At 38.8% G+C, this 18,420-nt stretch overlaps 2 protein-coding genes across 4 annotated transcripts in view; both read left to right on the forward strand.

Moving 5' to 3' along the window:
* si:dkeyp-72a4.1 (uncharacterized protein LOC100148058 homolog) overlaps nt 1-13,932 on the forward strand; it is a 52,026-nt gene extending 38,094 nt beyond the window's left edge. Inside the window, exon 5 of the mRNA XM_041811077.1 lies at nt 13,802-13,932. Coding sequence (XP_041667011.1) covers nt 13,802-13,866 — 65 coding nt within the window. The 3' untranslated portion in view covers nt 13,867-13,932. The remainder of the gene's footprint in view (nt 1-13,801) is intronic.
* dab2ipb (DAB2 interacting protein b) overlaps nt 10,172-18,420 on the forward strand; it is a 224,885-nt gene continuing 216,636 nt past the window's right edge. For all 3 annotated transcript variants that reach the window (XM_041811069.1, XM_041811067.1, XM_041811066.1), the window contains exon 1: nt 10,172-10,428. Coding sequence is in view for 1 of the 3 variants with exons in the window: in XM_041811066.1 (XP_041667000.1) it covers nt 10,389-10,428 (40 nt within the window). In the remaining 2 variants the exon portion in view is untranslated. The remainder of the gene's footprint in view (nt 10,429-18,420) is intronic.

An 18,420-nucleotide genomic window follows, 5' to 3' on the forward strand; every position in this document is an offset into this window, starting at 1 on the left:
TTCTTCTACCTCATATCCACTAGATGGAGAGCTTGCTGCTTCATAGCACTTCTTTGCGCTCCTAATGCCTCATGCAAAGCACTTAGACACACACTGATAGAATATTTTGGTCTCTCTCTAACAGCAGGTGTCATGTTACATTTTCCCTGCTGCTTTTATGAGAACGTAATTACTGTCTGGCTGTGTCAGAATATGCATTTATATCTTTGGACAAGATGGTGCAGCTCACTGTGAATGTGCATAAAAGAGTCAGTCAGGAAGAGACACTAGGGGGCGCTGAACTTTGACATTCAAGCATTTGCGTCCCACAGCAACTGTTGCTGGGTTTAGGGCTTGGAATGTCACCTAAAACGACCCACCTTTACAATTTTCGCTATTAGATTACCACAGTAAGGATCAAGCCATTAATCGTAGGCATTTAAGAATCCCTGTTGTTGGTCCCTGTCTTTTGAGAAACATTATTTTATCATTTCTAGCTTAGCTAAAGTTTTTGTGTAGGCATTTCTTCAGCAAAGACCATTGTTCTTTTGTGATTTTGGTGAGCTTTTTTTCTGGAAACAGGCTTCTGTTGAGTCCATGCCCAGGATTTGTTGCAAAGATTTAGTGATTTAAATTAGCTCTTGACCGACACAGAGAACCATTCAGCTCAGCACAAATGAAGTTATTACTTTAAGAAACCTCAGTCAACACAGATTAAAGTTGAAGTTGAGCCATTTTAGTCAGTCCTTTTAAAAAACACCTCACAATGTCTCATCTGAGTGTCTTCACCTTTGTGTAGCTCAAAGCCTAACCTCCACTTTTCTTCTTTATTACATTTCTTTGGACACTTTTCTTTTTCGATCATACCACGTCTCCAGAGTGAGGTCACATTCTTGCCGAGAGCATTATGAGTGCTAAATGTGATGATGATAAGATGGGCTCAGATGTCCTTGTGTCGCCTCAAAAGTTGTGGCTGGAACACAAAATCCTCCGTACAAGTTTGGCCTTTGAAAAAAAATTCAAGGACAACTTTGTGCTGCAAACGCTCAGTGCCAAATCACACACACCATCAATTTTCATTCACTGAAACAAGTGGTGACATGATGAAGAAAAGAGACAGAAGACGCACCGTTATACTGCATCTATGATTCGGTTGATTTTGTTTATCTGAGAGGAGACAGAGGCTGAAATAACAAGAGTCTGCCAGCTAGATCTGTAATTACAGGGCATGACTCTGCCAATGGCATCCTGAAAGTTTTCCACCGTGATGATGTCGGATAATTTCTGAATTGCTGATTCAGATTTCCATAGCAGGCTACACTTTTTTTCTGCATGTTAGCAAGAATACATTACAATACATTAATACATTACTGCATTGGTTATTATGTTAGCCTTTGAAACACACTTGTGCCCTGAGCTCTCCTGTCCCCTTGACCTGGTAGTTTATGCTAATTAACGTTCCAGAAACTTCATTTTACACACATTTATACATATGGGTTTGGGGGGCATAGCATTAGGAGTAGGAGATTCATTGCAATGTAATGTGTCATATATACCTATCACATACAAAGTTTGCCCTGGTTATTATTATAATACAGTAACCCATTTCCCTGTAAAAATGGCAAACGGAAACAGTCATCTAAGAAATAGATTATATCACCTTATTCTTAATAGGTGATATTAATTCTAAGCATTTTGTCACCCAGACTTTAAAAAACACTTTTACTGTTCGCATTTTTCTTCCAATTCTATCAGCCATACATACGCATGCACCTCTTCCCTCACCACAGGGGGGGCTCTCTATCAAAATAATAACAAAAGGTGACAGTAGAGAGACAGTTCTTATCTCTACACACCAGTGTTAAATTCCTCAGCTAAAACTGTGACTGAAAATTTAAGTTGACTACCTTTTTTCAAATGAAGATGTGACCAAGACTAGCTAAAAATAAATCCTTGATCATTAAAAACAATGACAAAAAGTAAGAATAATTTCAGGTTTTCACATTTATATTCATTTTACAATATGGTTAATCAAAATAGTGCAAAGAAAATAATTGTTTTTTTGTTTTTTTAGGATTTAATTTTGTGCCTTTTTGTGCCTTTATTAGAGAGAGGAGGACAGTGGATAGACTCAGAAACAGAGGAGAGACATGGGGCAAAGGGCCACAGGCCGGCTTCGAACCTGGGCTGCCTGCATACATGGTGCGCGCTTTAACCAGTCGACCATCTGCGCGCCCTGAAAATAATTGGTTTGACTGAAAGTAAAGACTAGAATGTAATGACTGTTTATGGACTAAAACTTGGAAAAAGCAAAAGGACAAAAATGTGACACAAGCTGCCAAAATCAACATTGCTACCCACCTCTGTTGTGTACTTAATTCTTTGCTAGTTGCTTAGGCCGGCCACACACAACAGGATTTTCAGCCTGATTTCAGGCAAGATTTGCCTCCCCCAACGATCGTGGGGTGTATCCCGACTGGAGCCTCATTGCAAACGACTATTTGTCTGAATAAATTGCATTTGTGTGGTGTCAACACGATTGTTTTACTGCTGCAAATCGCGTCGTAGCCTCCCAGACCCTGGATCATAATTATCAAACATGCTTGATATTTACAATTCTAGTTCGTAGTGCTTCTGGCGTAGTACCCACAACAGCCAATGAGAGCAAGCATACGGGGCAGCGTCACCAACTGGATCATGCATACTTTCACTGCTTGCAACCATAAACACAACTGTACCTTCATTCTAGCCAGATTTCATCCTGAGCCTTTCCCATGTTATATGATTTTTGCTGCACTTGTAACGCATGCCAGGGCAGCCTGTTGTGGAGGGACAGTAAGAGGGTATATATATAGATATCTGTGTTTGTTTGTTTTTTTCTGAAGTCACATGATCTCCTGAGGTCACTGGCAGGTCGGCAGGTGTGTGGTCTCCAGTGATCTGACAGTCTGGCTGAGTTGTTTAGTGTGTGCGTTCAGAGGATTTAAGATGAAAAATCTTTTGAAATTTTCCTGATGTCTGTGGTCTCGTACAGTTTTGAAATCATTTTGAAACCATTTCGCTGTCAGGGCCCCTCGACTTTGGAACAGCCTGCCCGAGGAGATAAGGCTAGCAGATATAGTGACATCTTTTAAATCACTCCTTAAAACTCACTTAACAGAATTGCTTTTATGTGAAACTTCCCTTAGCTTATTTTATAATCACTCTTTTACTCATTTTGTTGCTCTCACTGCTTGTAACCTTGACTTTTCCTTCCATTGCCATCTTTAATATCATCTAAAGTTTATTCTCATTTAATTTTATTTTTACTTTATTTCATTTTAAGTTTCCTTCCTTTCCTTCTCTTTTTACCTGCTATTAGTTTTCTTATTTTTGTTTTATTGCTAATGATGTGATGTCATCTTCTTATATGCCGTCCTCTTATATGTGTGTCCTTATACAGTGCTTAAAAAATTTATTAGACCACCTGTCACATTTGTCTCAGAGACCATTCAGCAGGATATAGTGCCTTAATGTGGACTCATTCATTTTCAGTAAGCTCTCCACGTTTTTCCATTTTGAACAGGAATGAGGGATTTCAAACTGAATTCACCTTTTCATACCCAAATTTGAGCCGGCTCACTGGGCTTCTCTGAGAAGCCAGAAATTAATCAAGCATAACATTCAACCACTAAAGCTAATTTTTCTGTTCAGGAATGCAAGTAAATAACTATAATTTGACATAGTAATCAAGAAATAATAATGTGCTTTACTATTTTTTCAGTTTTTTGTAAATCAGTACATTTGAAAAATTCATGGACAACAATAATAATGATATTTTAGCATTAAAAATATAATTTGGGTTAAAGAGCTTCTATATATTGGTGTATTAACCATTGCAGAAACATAAAAAATGATTTTGGTTATTACCAATGCTGTTAATTTAGGGCAGCTGTGGCATAAACCTTACTTTGGGTGGTGGTCTAATAGATTTGTTAAGCACTGTATGTGTGTACATGATTTTACTGTCATATAATATCACTCTGTCTTTCCCTAAATATTTTCATCTTTCAGTATTTTAACTGCCGTCATCATCATCTATGTCCTTCCTTTTCCTTTTAATTATGCTAACAGACATCTGTATCTCAGTTTGTTTTGACTTTCTGTTTGATTATCAAGACTTTCTCTGTCTAGTTTACTGTTAATTTGTTCTTTGTTTTATGTGGTTCCCTGAGTTCTTTCTTTTGCTATGTCTGTTAAAGGACTTTGTAAACATTTGTTTTTAAAGGTGCTATATAAATACAGTTATTATTATTTCAGATTTAAAAATCATCTAGTGTGTGGCCGATTTAGAGTGCTAATCAGGAATGACAGTTTTTAACTGCTTTTCTCCCATTTGGAAGTCATCTATGAAGCAGCTATGGAGATTACCGGGAGTGCATTTTTTTTACTGAACAATCCTCAATTCAAAACAAAAAGTAAGAGATGAGCTTAGCGCTGGGCCTCTTTTGGCCTATGGGGGTTCACAGCATTACATACTGTAGATCTGGGCAGGAGGTTGGCTGGATAGAGTCTGGTTTACGGTGGCGCTACAATGATAGTATTTGAGGCTGATGGCAGATAATAATTGTTGTTTATCACAAGTGTAGCATAAACATTGATGAGATACAGAAATAGAACAACATCCTCCAGTAGCAGTTGACAAAAATGGAATTAGTATATTGTGCATTTCACAGTGGAACTGTCAAGCCACCTTGACAAGGCACACTGGCTTTAAAGATTGTTAAAATATTTGAGGTCAGGCAGTGCAGGTTTTGAATTTCATAGCTCCTTTCCTGTCTCTCTGATTTCTTACACATCAACTTTCCCTTCCGCTTCAGATAACTGCAAAAGCCCAAAAACTAAATCTAAAAAAATAATATTTGAGGTATTGTTAGTGATGACGCTGTGTTTCAGACTTATCTGCATTGTACTCAACTGTGCAAAGCCCCGGGGGGCAAAAGAGGAAGTTAAAGTGAAAATCTAGATTGTATTTTTTATTGTTTTTATCATCTGTAATCACAAGTAGCAATTGATTTAAAGAAATCGATTAATTGTTCAGTTCTACTTTGCGTATTTGAGCTTCATATTCAAAGAGAGATGATATTTAATGTCATAAATAATAATACTTGTTCCAGCCCCCTCTTCATTGTCTAACCTTTAAAGTTGCATTAATTAGTGTGTGAGCAGCAGTATCAACACAACAAACACATGCTCTCTGTTTTACTAAATTATTCACCGCCGTAGGCCCCACCTGCTCCTGTCCTTGTGTGACACAGCCCCCCTAAACAAACAGTGCAATGAATAAAGACTACACTTAGATGAATAGGAATCCACAGCAGATCAGAGCGGGCTCTCATCTCGTGTCATCCTGTCTGAACAATGAACAGCGGCTTCTTCTTGTCTTTTGTTTGCATCGGTTTAACAAAAATGTAGAAGCTGCAGATCACTAATTATGCTCCTACCAGAGCAACTACACTTGATTGTACTGAATACAGTTTTTTGCTTTTGATGCTGCTTGGAAAACTTTGGGTTACTTGAATATGCTGTGGCGCATGTTGGCCTATTTCTCAGTTTTTACGTTTTATTTTTACAGATGCTGCAATACTTAAGATGGGATTAGATGGAAGGGATGTGTTCAACAGCTGCCACTGCCTTACATGTTTTATGTTTCTTTAATGTCCCTCTGATGATTAAATTGGCATAGACATGCTGTCCTCAGTTATTATCCTTAGCTGTCATAACCTTTAGTTGTATTTATTGATTTGGTGCCAGTAACTGAAGTCCTCTCTGCAAGTCCATTACTAAATAATGGATTGTTTTGTCTCGTCGGAGTCTTGTCTTACAGATCTGGTGATCTCAAAATATCTCAGATATGTGAGGCTATGACTTATTAAGGACCTGGGCTAGCTGAGATTAAAGTAAAGTTTGGCAGAGGTCCATTTGGCCGTGTTGCATTGCTGAAAGGACAAGAAGGGCACAGGGAGTGGTGGCTAGATAGATGCAACATCTTTATCAGCTGATTAGAAAAACAGAAGCAGCAAAGTAGATGCTTTCATACCACTTGGCTTTGAGTGAACAGTACATGTACTTAACTAAACTCAAGACATTTTAACATATGCAAACTGGAAAAGTTCTAGATTTTTTTTTAAATGGACCACCCTAAAATCAGAGGAAAGGGGGGTTGCTGGAAATAAGACATAAAGCAACATAGTACGCTATATATGGCACTTTAATAACAGTGCAAGACACTAAACCTTTTCCTATTGAAATACTCACCACATTGATAAAAGGGGGGTGTGCGGCTTGCATACAGGTGAACAGAAAACATGATGTTGCACGTTCATTACATGCACGAAAATTCCATTAGCTGTTCACCTTACTGTCTACGGCTGGTCATGAGACATTAGGACGTTGGTTCCCAACCTGGGTTCTGGGCAACCCTAGGGAATTCAAGACTTTTTAAATTTGATTTTTTTTTCTCGGAAATTAACAGATTTTCTTTATCTTCTAATTCCTTCAAGTGGCCTCAAATTGCCATCATAATAATGGATTGTTTATAAACAGATCTTTTGGTGATGAGGATGTGTAGGCCAATTATGTTTGGATTTTGTCAAACAATTGAAATTGATGTTTCCAAGTGTGTCATGGGGCCTTTGCCTTTCTTACATACACGTATTGGGGGGCCTAAGGAGAAAAAGGATGGGAACCGCTCTATAAGGATATAAAAGTCATCAACCCCGCTCACTGGGTGATGACTCTTGCAGTAAAATTTTGGTTTAATTGTCTGCTGTTGTCTCACATCAGCTCACTCTGACTTCACAATCACATTTTACAAGGGGGCTGGCAGGAAAACTTGTGGTAAAGTCAGCATGGAAAAATGTAGCTGTTTGTATTCACACATGCAGTTCAACCTGAAAATTTTTCGAAAGTTTTTATGAGTTTTGTGCTTATGTGAATTCATAGCTTTTATGTGATTGGTTACTCATGTAACTGCAAGAAAGGCTTCCAGCTGCTGTACATTATCAAGAGGTTGACTGTATGGTTAACATCTTTTTAAAACAGTTGTGTTATTGTCATAAAGAGGGAAAGTTGTTTTACAGCTGGATGCACTAACTAATAAGCAGAAAAGTCTGGTTTGTACTTCTAGAGAACACTGTTAGAAAAGAGAACCTAGAGAGGAATAAAAACGTGGATCAAGGCTGTTAAATGCTCCTCTGGAGCAGACCTCTCCTTATCCTGCCATCAGTTGCCATGATAACTTGATAAAAAAATAAGACTGCCTTTTAGCTAACAGTTCAGTATCAGTACACTGACTGAAAGTGCCAGCTGACTTCAATTGTAGTACTGTTGTTAAGTAACATACCCTATCGAATGTTTGCTAGCACCCACCGGTGCTTTTATGATGATGGCTTACTGGAGGATTTTCTACAGATGTACAGGCTAAGTGCTTGCTCTGACCTTTCTGATTTTAAGTGTCACAGGTGCTATCTGTTGGTCCATTATGGCAAGAACTTAAAGTTTAAATACAAATTTCTGTTTTCCTGTGGTTGCCAGGTAATGTAAATGTGCTGTTTTAAAGGGATGGAGAATAACCACGGTGGTCACAGTGGTAGCTGCCACTGTCCTAAGCTTTTCTTGCCCTCCAGGACTCAGAAGGGTCATGACTGAAAGCCATGAATAGGACTGTAGATATGATAGAAAGACCGTTTTATGTAGCATGGCATTTAACCAAAATAATATTTGCTTAGCCCAAATTGAATTTCCTTTAACACCTTTTTAGAATTAAAGTAATTTGAGTGTTTGGACCCTGCTGTGACACATTATATAAACATCTGATTACTAACTCATCTTATGTAACTAGGCCAGGCATAGTGGGAAAATTGCACCATGATGTTATAAACAGAACAACTAACAGAATGAGTGGCTTATAAAAGTTGGTCACATTCACATTGTGTTTTTCTAACACTTTTCAGAGTAAATGATCCACATGAATGGCGGAAATACTTTTTTTGACAACTTTTTGGTGGAGTCATTAGGGAAAACAATGCATTGCTGTAAACATAAAGGAATTTTAAGATGGTTAATAGACAAAGTGACATTAATACTGATGTGTCTTTTTGACCCCCAAAAGCCATCCAGACCATCTACCAAACTGATTATTTCTATAGATATGCCACTCAGGGTGTAACGATACATCGATTGGTTGATTAATGATCCAATCAGATCAATGGAGAGTTCAAACATCGGTCTTCATAGTCACCTTTAAGCTACTCTTTTATTTTGGAAGTCCTCCTGCACACCCATTGACAGTTTCCCCCCACCAGCAGCGCCCTCAACAAGATAGCGGTAGCAGCAGTTGCTAACAATTAGTAGCCAAGTTAAAGAGGATATCCACTCCTCTATTGGCTTTGTGGATATATTTCACACAGAGACCATGCCAGGCCAGGCCTCTTAACATGTTTTTCCAACATCTATGTAAAGTATGAAGGCTGAAATTGAAGACTAATATCTAGAGAAAAAAACAGAGGCCAGAAAACTTGATCATAATTATGAAAACTTGCATAAAACTACATATCACTGCTTAAGAGTGATCTGAGTAAAGGAAAGGAAATAAAAACATTTGGTACAGAAAATGTCTGCTGTTTTAACATAATTTTTTAACACAAATATTGATATTATGTTCCTTTTTTAAAGTAATCAGGAGCTCTCTCTTTTGAGTTATTCAAAACATTTGCAAAATTAAAAAATGGCCCTGTATAGTAAAACTCAAAAAGTCTTTGTTCTTTTTGTTTTTTTAATAAATACAAAAACCTTTCAGTAATTAAATTATGAAAACTCTTTTTTCTGCTGTAACTGTGTAAAATTTCTGCATTAAATTGTCTGATATGAATCGTAAGCTCCAATATCGAAAATGATCAATATTGTATTGATGTCTAAAATGTGGGCATTGCATCGTATCATGATGACACGGGTGACGCAGGTTTTTGTCGTTTATTTCTACCAATAAAGTCATTGGAATTTCAGTGTTAGATGTTAATAAAAATAAGCATGAACAAAAAAGTGTTTTGCATTTATAGAACATGATCAGCCTATGAGATTCACATTTTGTCCACAGGGGGTGCCAAATACAAAATAATAAGTTCATCATAGGAGCTTTAAGATGACAGCATACCTTTACTTAAATATCCATAAACTTATAATATACTTTGAATGTGGTACAGTTACTTTCTGACCGCAAAATTTTCTCTGCAGATGTTTCTCATCATGTTTTATCTTTGTTCCTAAAGGTGTGTTTTTTATGCTTCTCAATAGTTCAGGGTTACCTTTCTTGTCATTGGTCCATCCAATTACACAATAGCTTTTGAGCAATTTTCTGTAGTTTGCTTGCAGACAGAAGTGACAAGGAATCACCTTCACACAACACAAAGTAAATAAAGAGTCTTGTTTCTTTCTCCTGTCTTTGTGTGCTGAAGCAGAACAATTAGTCCTTGAGTCATTTAGTTCGTAAACCCAAGATTCATTGGCAGCTAACCCCAATTGCTTTTGGTCTGTCATTTACTTGGAAGAAAAAGTCCCAACATCCTGTGGATCCAGCTTCCATGTAATTTCTTAGTTCTACATCACTGTGATATAAATATCTTTGGTCTTAAGGAATGTGGGACATATCAAGCCAAGCCAATTAAAGACATCTGAGGAACCGTTTGGAGCATTTTTTCACACTTTATTTCACTTTTCATTGAGTATAAACGGTTAATTTTCACTCCTAGTTTCAGCTCTTATAGTATTTTACCACATAAGCTCTCAATCCAGGTCGGCTTAAACGGCACGAGCTGTTTTCTGTGCCAGATTGTGCCAAACGGGGCATGTTTTTGAGTCCACCCATTGTTCAAATCAGGGCTGCAGGACTATGTAAGTCCCTAAATTCTTCTAGCATGTTAGTGTTTTCCAAACTTATAATACTAAGTTCTCTTATTGATGAGAAAAAAATCTGCTGAGGGTGTAAAATTGATCAAAGTGGAAACTTTCAGCACGGCCTCCACCCATATCTCTCTCTCTCTCTCTCTCTCCACCACAATGTGGAAACTGCTCCTCTCTCTCCTCCCTCTCGTCCTGTGCTCTGCTATACTCTCTCTCTCTCTCTCCCCGCTCTCCAGAGAGGGGCTCGGTCAGACAGATGTAACACAGTGGTAGCAGCCTGAGCTGAGCTGGCAGGCTGCAGGGGCCAGACCCGAGCCAGCAGCTCTGACTGAGAAGAACAGCAGAGAGGAGAGGAGACGGCAGAAGAAACAGTTTGGTTGTGGGAATAGTCTGAGTTGGTTTACAGAGCCGACTTTGCCTCAAGGATATGGGTGTAATGATCTCGGCACTTGTCAAGCTGTGAATTTAGCATGGACCCTGACACCAGCACCCAGCCGGAGGCGGAGAATGGTGAGTGAGATTTAAAGTTTGGAGAAAAAGATGAGAAAGAATCAGAGTAATTGTTGAAAAAGTTGTTGAATAATGGAGTTGGGTCACATGTTTTTACTGTTAGCTTGCTGTTCCATTTGGCTCTTGAGCTGTTGACTAGGCCCTCTGTGGTCAGATGAATGGGACTTCAGTGTGTCCTCCTAAGCTGGGGGTCAAGGGGTGAGGGGTGTAACATGGCAACGTGATGAAATCAACACTTTTCCAATGACTCTCAGCTCCTCGGTACTTTTGTTGTTACTTCAAAAAGGTTATAAAGTTCTTGGATTTGTCGGAGCTTCAAAAAGTTCAAAACATTGGATGATGTCTCTCTGGATTTGTCTCCTTCCATCTGGCTGTTTTAGTCTCATCTTGGTGAAGCAGGACGCTCTCCTCTTGTTCTTTGAATGGAATAATTAACTGTGGCAGATGTGAGGAGCCGTGGGTGTAGCGTTTTCTGTTCAAAAGCAGCAAGATAATTTGATGGTAATGTGGATCTGTATATTTGTATGCCGTGTAGCGGTTGCAGCATGTGGGTGTTTGTGTTAAGAGACGCAGAGCGGCATGAAAGAATGAAAGTGGGAGAGGGAGAGCGGAGAAGGGGGGGTGACAGAGAGAAAGAGTTATGCACACAAATAAATCCAGGGGGATCTAGACTGCACTGTAGGCCAGAGAGAGTGCTTTCTCTTCCCCCTCATTTTCCGCTGCCTTCCCTTTTTTTCCCCTTTCTCCTCTGCTGCAAATGTTCAAGTCTAAACTAGATAGTTAAAAGGCAAGAAAAAAGTAGTGTGTTATTAACTGGGCCAGAGAAGATGGTGTTTTGTCTTCATGGCCGATGGGAAGGACTCTGCTGATGAAGAATGTGGTAACAGAATGAGTCAACAGAGAGCACATTTCCAAGAGACCATAGTTTCTCTAAGCCACACCGCTTTATGCACCGGGCTCTCTGCCATGACGGAGAAGGGAAGACAAAGAAAAGGGAAAAGAAGAAAAAGAAGAACTTTGACCATTTTTAGCCATCTCCTGAGACATGAAAACTTCTGTTAAAAGACATAAGTGAGAACATTGAGCATTTTCTCTCAATCAGCTGGCCTCTTTTTGAGCTTACCGGTGTCAGAAGACGCCCCTCTAATGGTGTAATATAAATAGCACAGTGAGGGTACAAAAGGCAATAATCTGATATCATCTGATTCAGTCTCACCTCGGGCTCATGAGTCCTAGGAAGAGTTCAGGCTCGTCAGCATGAGTTTTCACTTTCACACGCTAACACAAACCTGCATGCTCACAGACATGATTGCAGTTGATTATAGCGTATCTAAGGGCACAGCCTGGCTAGGCTTTTATATGCAGGATTTTTATATTCATGCATTCTTATTTAGTATATAAAGTAGACATTGATCTGCTGTTTGTATCTTGCTGACTACAGCACAGCCTTTTTACTGCATCCATCCATTCCCTGTCTTTAACAGGAAGCCTCTGGTGCTCTGTTTATAACATACGTCTTTTAATTTTCTGAAGGGTACTGTTACAAAACAAGCTTATATTGTCACTTAAATGCCAACAATATATATGATCCTAACTTGCATATACATTTAATGACACAGTAGAGATGTGGTTCACTGGATCACCCAACAGTCTTTTAAGGAGTAAGCTTAGAATCCCATAATAGCCCACTTCACAGTGTGCTTAAAGAAAGGATATTTACTGTGACATTTCACCTTCATTGTGAACATTATGATGGGGTGAAGGGATCCTACCTATGTGCCATCTTCTAAGGTAGTAACAGAGGCATAAAAGAGGCAAAAGAAGGATCAGAGGAGCCAGCAGGGGGAGTGCAGCACTCTGTGTGTTTACAGGTGTGGATGACATTATCAACCCTCTATGTAAATTTCAGTTTTTAATGTTAAACAGCTTTTCTAAACATGCTAGTTTTCTTTTGGATGCTTACATTATTTTAATTTGCACACAGAAACAGGATTATCTCATGAAAACCAAAAACTACCAGGGTTCATTATTACCCCCCTTAACCTGATAATGGTCGAAGCTTGTAAAATCAAGTAAAAACTTAGTTAACTTTTAATTTACATACAGTATAAAAGCTTCAGTAAGGGTTTGAGCTGTCACCAGAGAAAGCGTCATGGGAAAAGAAAGAAATTAGCTAGACTTGAGAAAAAGAATTGTTGATACAAAGCAGGAGAAGGATCTACAAACAAGCTTGGTAGAGGTAGGAAGACAATGATTTTAAAGACTTTGGAAAGAAAACTAGAGAGAGATGTGTCTTAAGGCCTCAGAACAACTGCCAAAACACTAGTGAATGACTTAGCCAAGTCAGGGAGTGTAGTGTCAAGAAAAAGTCCACTCCTGCAGAAGAGACACCCTCTAGCCAGACTGCTAAGGACAACATGGAGAAAGATTCTGCATACTGGAAGGATGTCCTTTGGTCAGATGAGACCAAACTACAGCTCTTTGACCATAAAGACATTGCTTATGTTTGGAGAAAGAAGGGAGAAGCATATAACCCAGAGAGCACTGTCCCCACAGTGGAACACAGCAGTGGAAGTATTGTGCTGTTGGGATGTTTTAGTGTGCCTGGAAGTGGGAGTCTCATAAAGGTGGAAGGAATCATGAAGACAGAAGGGTATGTGAAGATTTTGAAAGAAAAGATCAAGCAGTCAGCAGCAAAACTGGGTCTGGGTTTCTGCTTTGTCTTCCTGCATGAATGACCCAAAGCATACATGGCTCCTGGTGAAGAACTACCTCCAGAAGAACAAAGTGAACATTATTGACTGGCCTGCTCAAAGCCCTGACTCGACTCTCATTGAAAATCTGTGGGGGCGAAGTGAAGACCAAGGTCCATGCCAGAGGACCAGCAAATCTGGAGGAGCTTGAGAGATTCACCAATAAAGAATGCACGAGCTGGGATTCTTCAGGAGACGTGTCTGAGACTTGCTGAAAACTACAACAAACGACTGCAGGCTGATATCCAGCAAAAAGGAGACACAACTGACTATTACCATCAGGGGGTCTAATAATACTGACCCTGGTAGTTTTTGGTTTTTGTGAAATAATTTGTTTCTGTGTGCAATGTAAAATATGTAAGCACCCAAAATAAAACTAGGATGGTTGGAAAAGCTGTGTTGAATTATTTTGCTCTGTTTACTGGTACTTGGGGATAAAAACTAAATGAAATTTTCATTGGGGGGGTTATAATATTGTCCTCATCTTTATGTGGAGCTAGATGTCAATCCATGACTCCAAGTGAGTCGATATCTGGTACATTTTACCTCTTATCACACTTAATTTTAAGAACTTTTCATAGCTCTAATATTCTCCTGCTGTCTTTTCTTCTATTCTACAGGAATCTCTTTTTGGCCTATCAACATCTCGCTCATTCATGTCAAGATTTGCAAGGAAACTGTTTAGGCTTCATATACGTTCTTGTACCAGCAGTTGAACATTGGTATCACACAATCAGCCAGGTGGATGAGTTAATGCTATAATGCATGAACTCATAGTGTCATCTACTCTCTGCACTAACGTGGACTTTGTCAGCTTTGTGTGGGGTAGCCAAAACAAGCAGCTATGCCTTTTTCCTGCATTAAAATGAGGATATCTACTGGCCTATAGGAGCAGAGAGAGGAGACAGGAAGTGTGAGGACATGGAGAGGCAAAGAACAGTCCTCACCCATGGCTGTCATTGACATGTAAATAGGTCTCAATGTTATTGTCCTAGTTGGGAAAGGTTGAATGCTGCTCATGTACTGGAGGAGAAAAACGGGGACAATATTTGTGTGTGTTTATACAAAAGTTAATTCAGAAAGGAGGTTTAAACCAGCTGGGATTTTTCTCTGCAGTAAAGCCTCTCTGTGACAAACAAGAGGCTTGTTTGATGTGAATTAGGGTTTCTGACTACATTCCTAAATTTTCCCAGATTTCATCCAGATGAAAGTGCGGTCTTGTGGGTAAAAGTGCTGCAGGGCTTTGTCTTGAAGAATGTTCAGCTTTTAATAAAAGATTTATTCTTGCCTGTGGTGTCATGTGCTAAAATCTAGCCTGACTTTGGAGCTGGGCGGTGCAGGATGTGTAAATTTAGGAACTGAGCTGTCAGCTTATAAGGTTTAATTCAGTTTTAAGTGAGGGAAACACTGTGTGGCTAAATCAGGTTTAGTCTGTTACAGACTGTTTTCACTCCATGCAGCCTTTGCAGAATGACTGTTGTCTAAGAGGAGCAGAGACAGATATAAAACATGATGTTTAGTCTGTTGTGTATCCAGCAGTAAACATGTTTTTGTGAGTTAGCCTGTGTGGTGTTTAGATTTTTAGCTTTTAGTGGAGATAATAGCAAAATGAGATCATTCTTGCCTCTCCTACTTCTACAGACAGTCTTTCTTGGCTTTTAGGGGACTTGGGTTTGAAGTTGGGAATTGAAATGCCCTCAGTCTCTGAAGAAATGTTGGAATTTCTCAGCTAGCTATTCTATAATGCTGAAATGGTTTATGGGAAAAAGGGCTTTCAGAGTCTAAAAGTGCAGAGTGTGTTTTTATGCCACTTCATGCTCATTACTACATCTATATCTGCTTTTTGACCACTTTGGGACAGCTGCAAAAAAATCATAGACAATACTGAGACATTTTCACCTCTTAGATATACAGTATGTTACGCACATTATAATAGACATTTGCATATTTGAACAGCCAGCAGCCACATAGAAATATTTAAATTTATTTTTAACGGGTTATGTATATATATATATATTTTTTTTTTTGCCAACCCCTGAAGGGAATGACTGTTTAGCTGCTGTTCAGTGCTATACCTCTTTAAGCTCACCTGTTAGTTACAATCAGTCAGCCTGAAAGCTCTGAAAGCATGTGAGCCAAACAGAAAAGTAGTGGACCGAACACTAGCCAGAAAAAGGTGTAAATGTAGGGATGATTCTGTGTAATTTCATAAGTCTGAGTGACTGCTCCCTGCATTATTTTTCCTTTATAATGTGATACATGTTCATTATCAACCTACTGATTATGATTATGGAATTGTCAAAAGTTCTTTCATTGTGTTCTCAAGTACCATGACACATTGTGGTTCAAGTATCTTTGATCAATCATGTAAAGATATTCAAAGTGAAAAAAATTGTCAAAATCCCACTGAAAGATTTATTGATTGGTTTTCACTGACTGTCTCTTTTAACACCTCTTTGTCCAGCAGACAGTGGCAGTAAAGCATGGTCACATTGTGTATTGATTGTGTTTTAGTGTCAGTTTGACTTTAGGATATTGAGTGGACTCCCTCATGCTGTGATTTGGGGCAGTCAGCCTGTGTAGGGCAAATGGGAGCAAATGTTTAAAATGCTTGCACTCTTGTCCCAGCTCTTTTTGCACCATAATATTAAAAATAAACTTTATAAACACACAGGAATAACAAAGTCAGGCTCCTCTGGAGGTCAGAGTATGTGATGCTGTAAAGACTTTATTTTTCTGGGTGTAATTTTTAGGGATGTTCCAATACTGTTTTTTTTCCTTCCTGATACGACTCTGATACCAAGGTGTTGGGCTGATACCGAATACTGATTCAATACCAGTGTGAACTTTCTAGCAGAGCTAGCAGTAATAAATGATAGTAATTCAATTAAAATAGATTAAAAAGTCATTCAATGTCTCTTTTACTTGTGTAGATCTAATTTTTAAAGTCCCCAGAAGACACACAGGCTCAAGGCTCGCTAAAAATTCTGCCGCAAGCGATTCGAAGGCATCAATAGCGTCAATGGGAAGGCACAGTGGCTAGCTTCAAGAGGAAAAACAAGTTAGAGGCAACATTTTATGGTTCAAAAGTTATTTAACTTTTAATAAACTGTGTCACATCTTGTCGTGTACGACAGCGCTGGTCTGGAATGCATTTTAACAATCACCATATTTTGCTGCTGCAGTGGGTCTGTGGTTCTTCTTCTCTGCTCTAAAATGGTAGCCTGGGCATGACGTGCTTTCTGGCAGCAAAGAAGAATTGATTTCTAGTTTATAGCACTAACAGTTAGCAAGGCTAAATGAAGCAAAACATAAAGCTAAACCAAACTGTAAACTCGTGTACACGCTGATACCAATACCCGCATTTAAAGGAGGATTACTGATAGTGGTATCAGAATCAGAACAACCCTATTTATTTTATCTAAGATGGAATTTTGTGTATTTTGCGTATCTTTAAAAAACATTGTTTCCATATCCAAATACTTAGAACTTGGAATATTCCCAGCAACTTTTTTTGCCTGTTGGTACAACTGAAACTTTAATTCAGATCAGCCAAATGGTCAAAAACAGTCAAAATCTAGCACAATTTGTTTAACATAGTAAAACACTATCTAAAATGGCATTGCGTGGCCAAATAAATTGCTGTGGAAGAAGTTCATCACACTCACTAACGATATTGCCAGCTATTTTTAATGCTGCAGGAAGGCATGGCCTTGGGTTAGCAAAGTCGCTAATGTTAGCTCTTTTTCAGTCAATCTTGCAGGTTGAATATCAGCATGCCTGTGCTAAATTTTGTAATGCATTTTTCTTGCCAGTGGTTATCTTCCAGTGTATCTGCACTGCTCCAAGATACCATCCACTCTGTGCCTGTATAAATCCATGTAAGACAGCAAAGAGAAAAGGCCCATTTACTGCAGCTACAGCCTTAGCTAGTGGCTGGTGGGCCTACATTATTAAAAAAATAAATATTTAGTTTATGCAACCTGTATTTCTGGTGCTGATTATGAAAGTTGATAACATATAATTGCATAATCATTTGTTTCTGTGTTTGTGCTTAAAATTTTCCTTCAACTTGAATGTAACAGTGATTTGTGGATTTTCTGATGACAGAAATGAGAAAAAGCAAACTAACTGTGTTTACATGAACTTGAGTATCTTGGTTTGTGTCTGGGTTTTGAGTGTTTTGGTTTATGTCTGTGCATGTATACGTTATCAGAAAAAGGGATATGCCAGCATCCTGGTTTTGAAAAACCCGGTTTTGCTACCTGAAGACCTCAGAAAGAAATCAGGATACTGTGCCATGTCTATGTTGTGCCCTGGGTTCTCACAGCTGCAGATTACCTCTGCAGGTGTGACTTTGATTAAACTGATCATTTAACTTCAGATACTTAGAAATATGTTGGATGTGTGGCAGAGGGACAGCTGGTCGGCTCTGTCCAGAGAGAGAGAGAGAGACAGTCAGGTGGCCATGTCTACAACGGATCAGTTTGAGTGAGATGATGGCAGTTTTGAGCCTAAACATGGTAATTTCTCAGTCATGAATGAACCATGAGTTTGGTTTACTGTGGAGACAAAGAATGACTGCTCACACTACCAGTTACCGAGAGTTTGGAACACTGTGAGCTGAAAATGGAAAGACAGCCTTCTGTATGCATCCTGCTAAGTCTGTCAACATGTCTTAGGTCTGAAATGTAGGAATCATAACTCTTCTGGTGTAATTTTCAGTCAAGCCTTGCTCTTTTTAAGGCCCACTTTAATCTAGAGTGTTTTCACATAATGCTTTTATTCTGAGAAGGTTATTTAGTGAGTTAAGTCAGTTGAAGTTTTGCTCTTTCTTGGCGACTCTGCGAAACTTTGTTTGTAATTTATATGTTATCATAATCGCCCCATATTCATAATAATTTAAAAGATAAAGTCGCATAAGACATTTGAGATCTCTCTTTCTGTCTTGCCATCCTCTCAGTCACTTTTTCTGCAGCTGTTTTTGTTACCTGTACATAAGTTAAGCATGTCTTCCTAATGTAAATACAACTGTTTTCTAAAAGCCAGTTCCCCTGTAACATATTTAATAAACTCTAAACAGCTATGACAAATAGCCTGAAAAATTAAGTGTCATTCTCTCTACACCAACACAAAATTCTCTGATGAAGTTTCACAGATGCTTGCACAAATATAATGCAGCGATCAGAAACTGGGTTGTTAGTATTTCTCATGCATACGGGGATATAAATATCCAGGT

The sequence above is a fragment of the Cheilinus undulatus genome, linkage group 17 (assembly GCF_018320785.1).
Source record: "Cheilinus undulatus linkage group 17, ASM1832078v1, whole genome shotgun sequence".
NCBI lineage: Eukaryota > Metazoa > Chordata > Actinopteri > Labriformes > Labridae > Cheilinus > Cheilinus undulatus.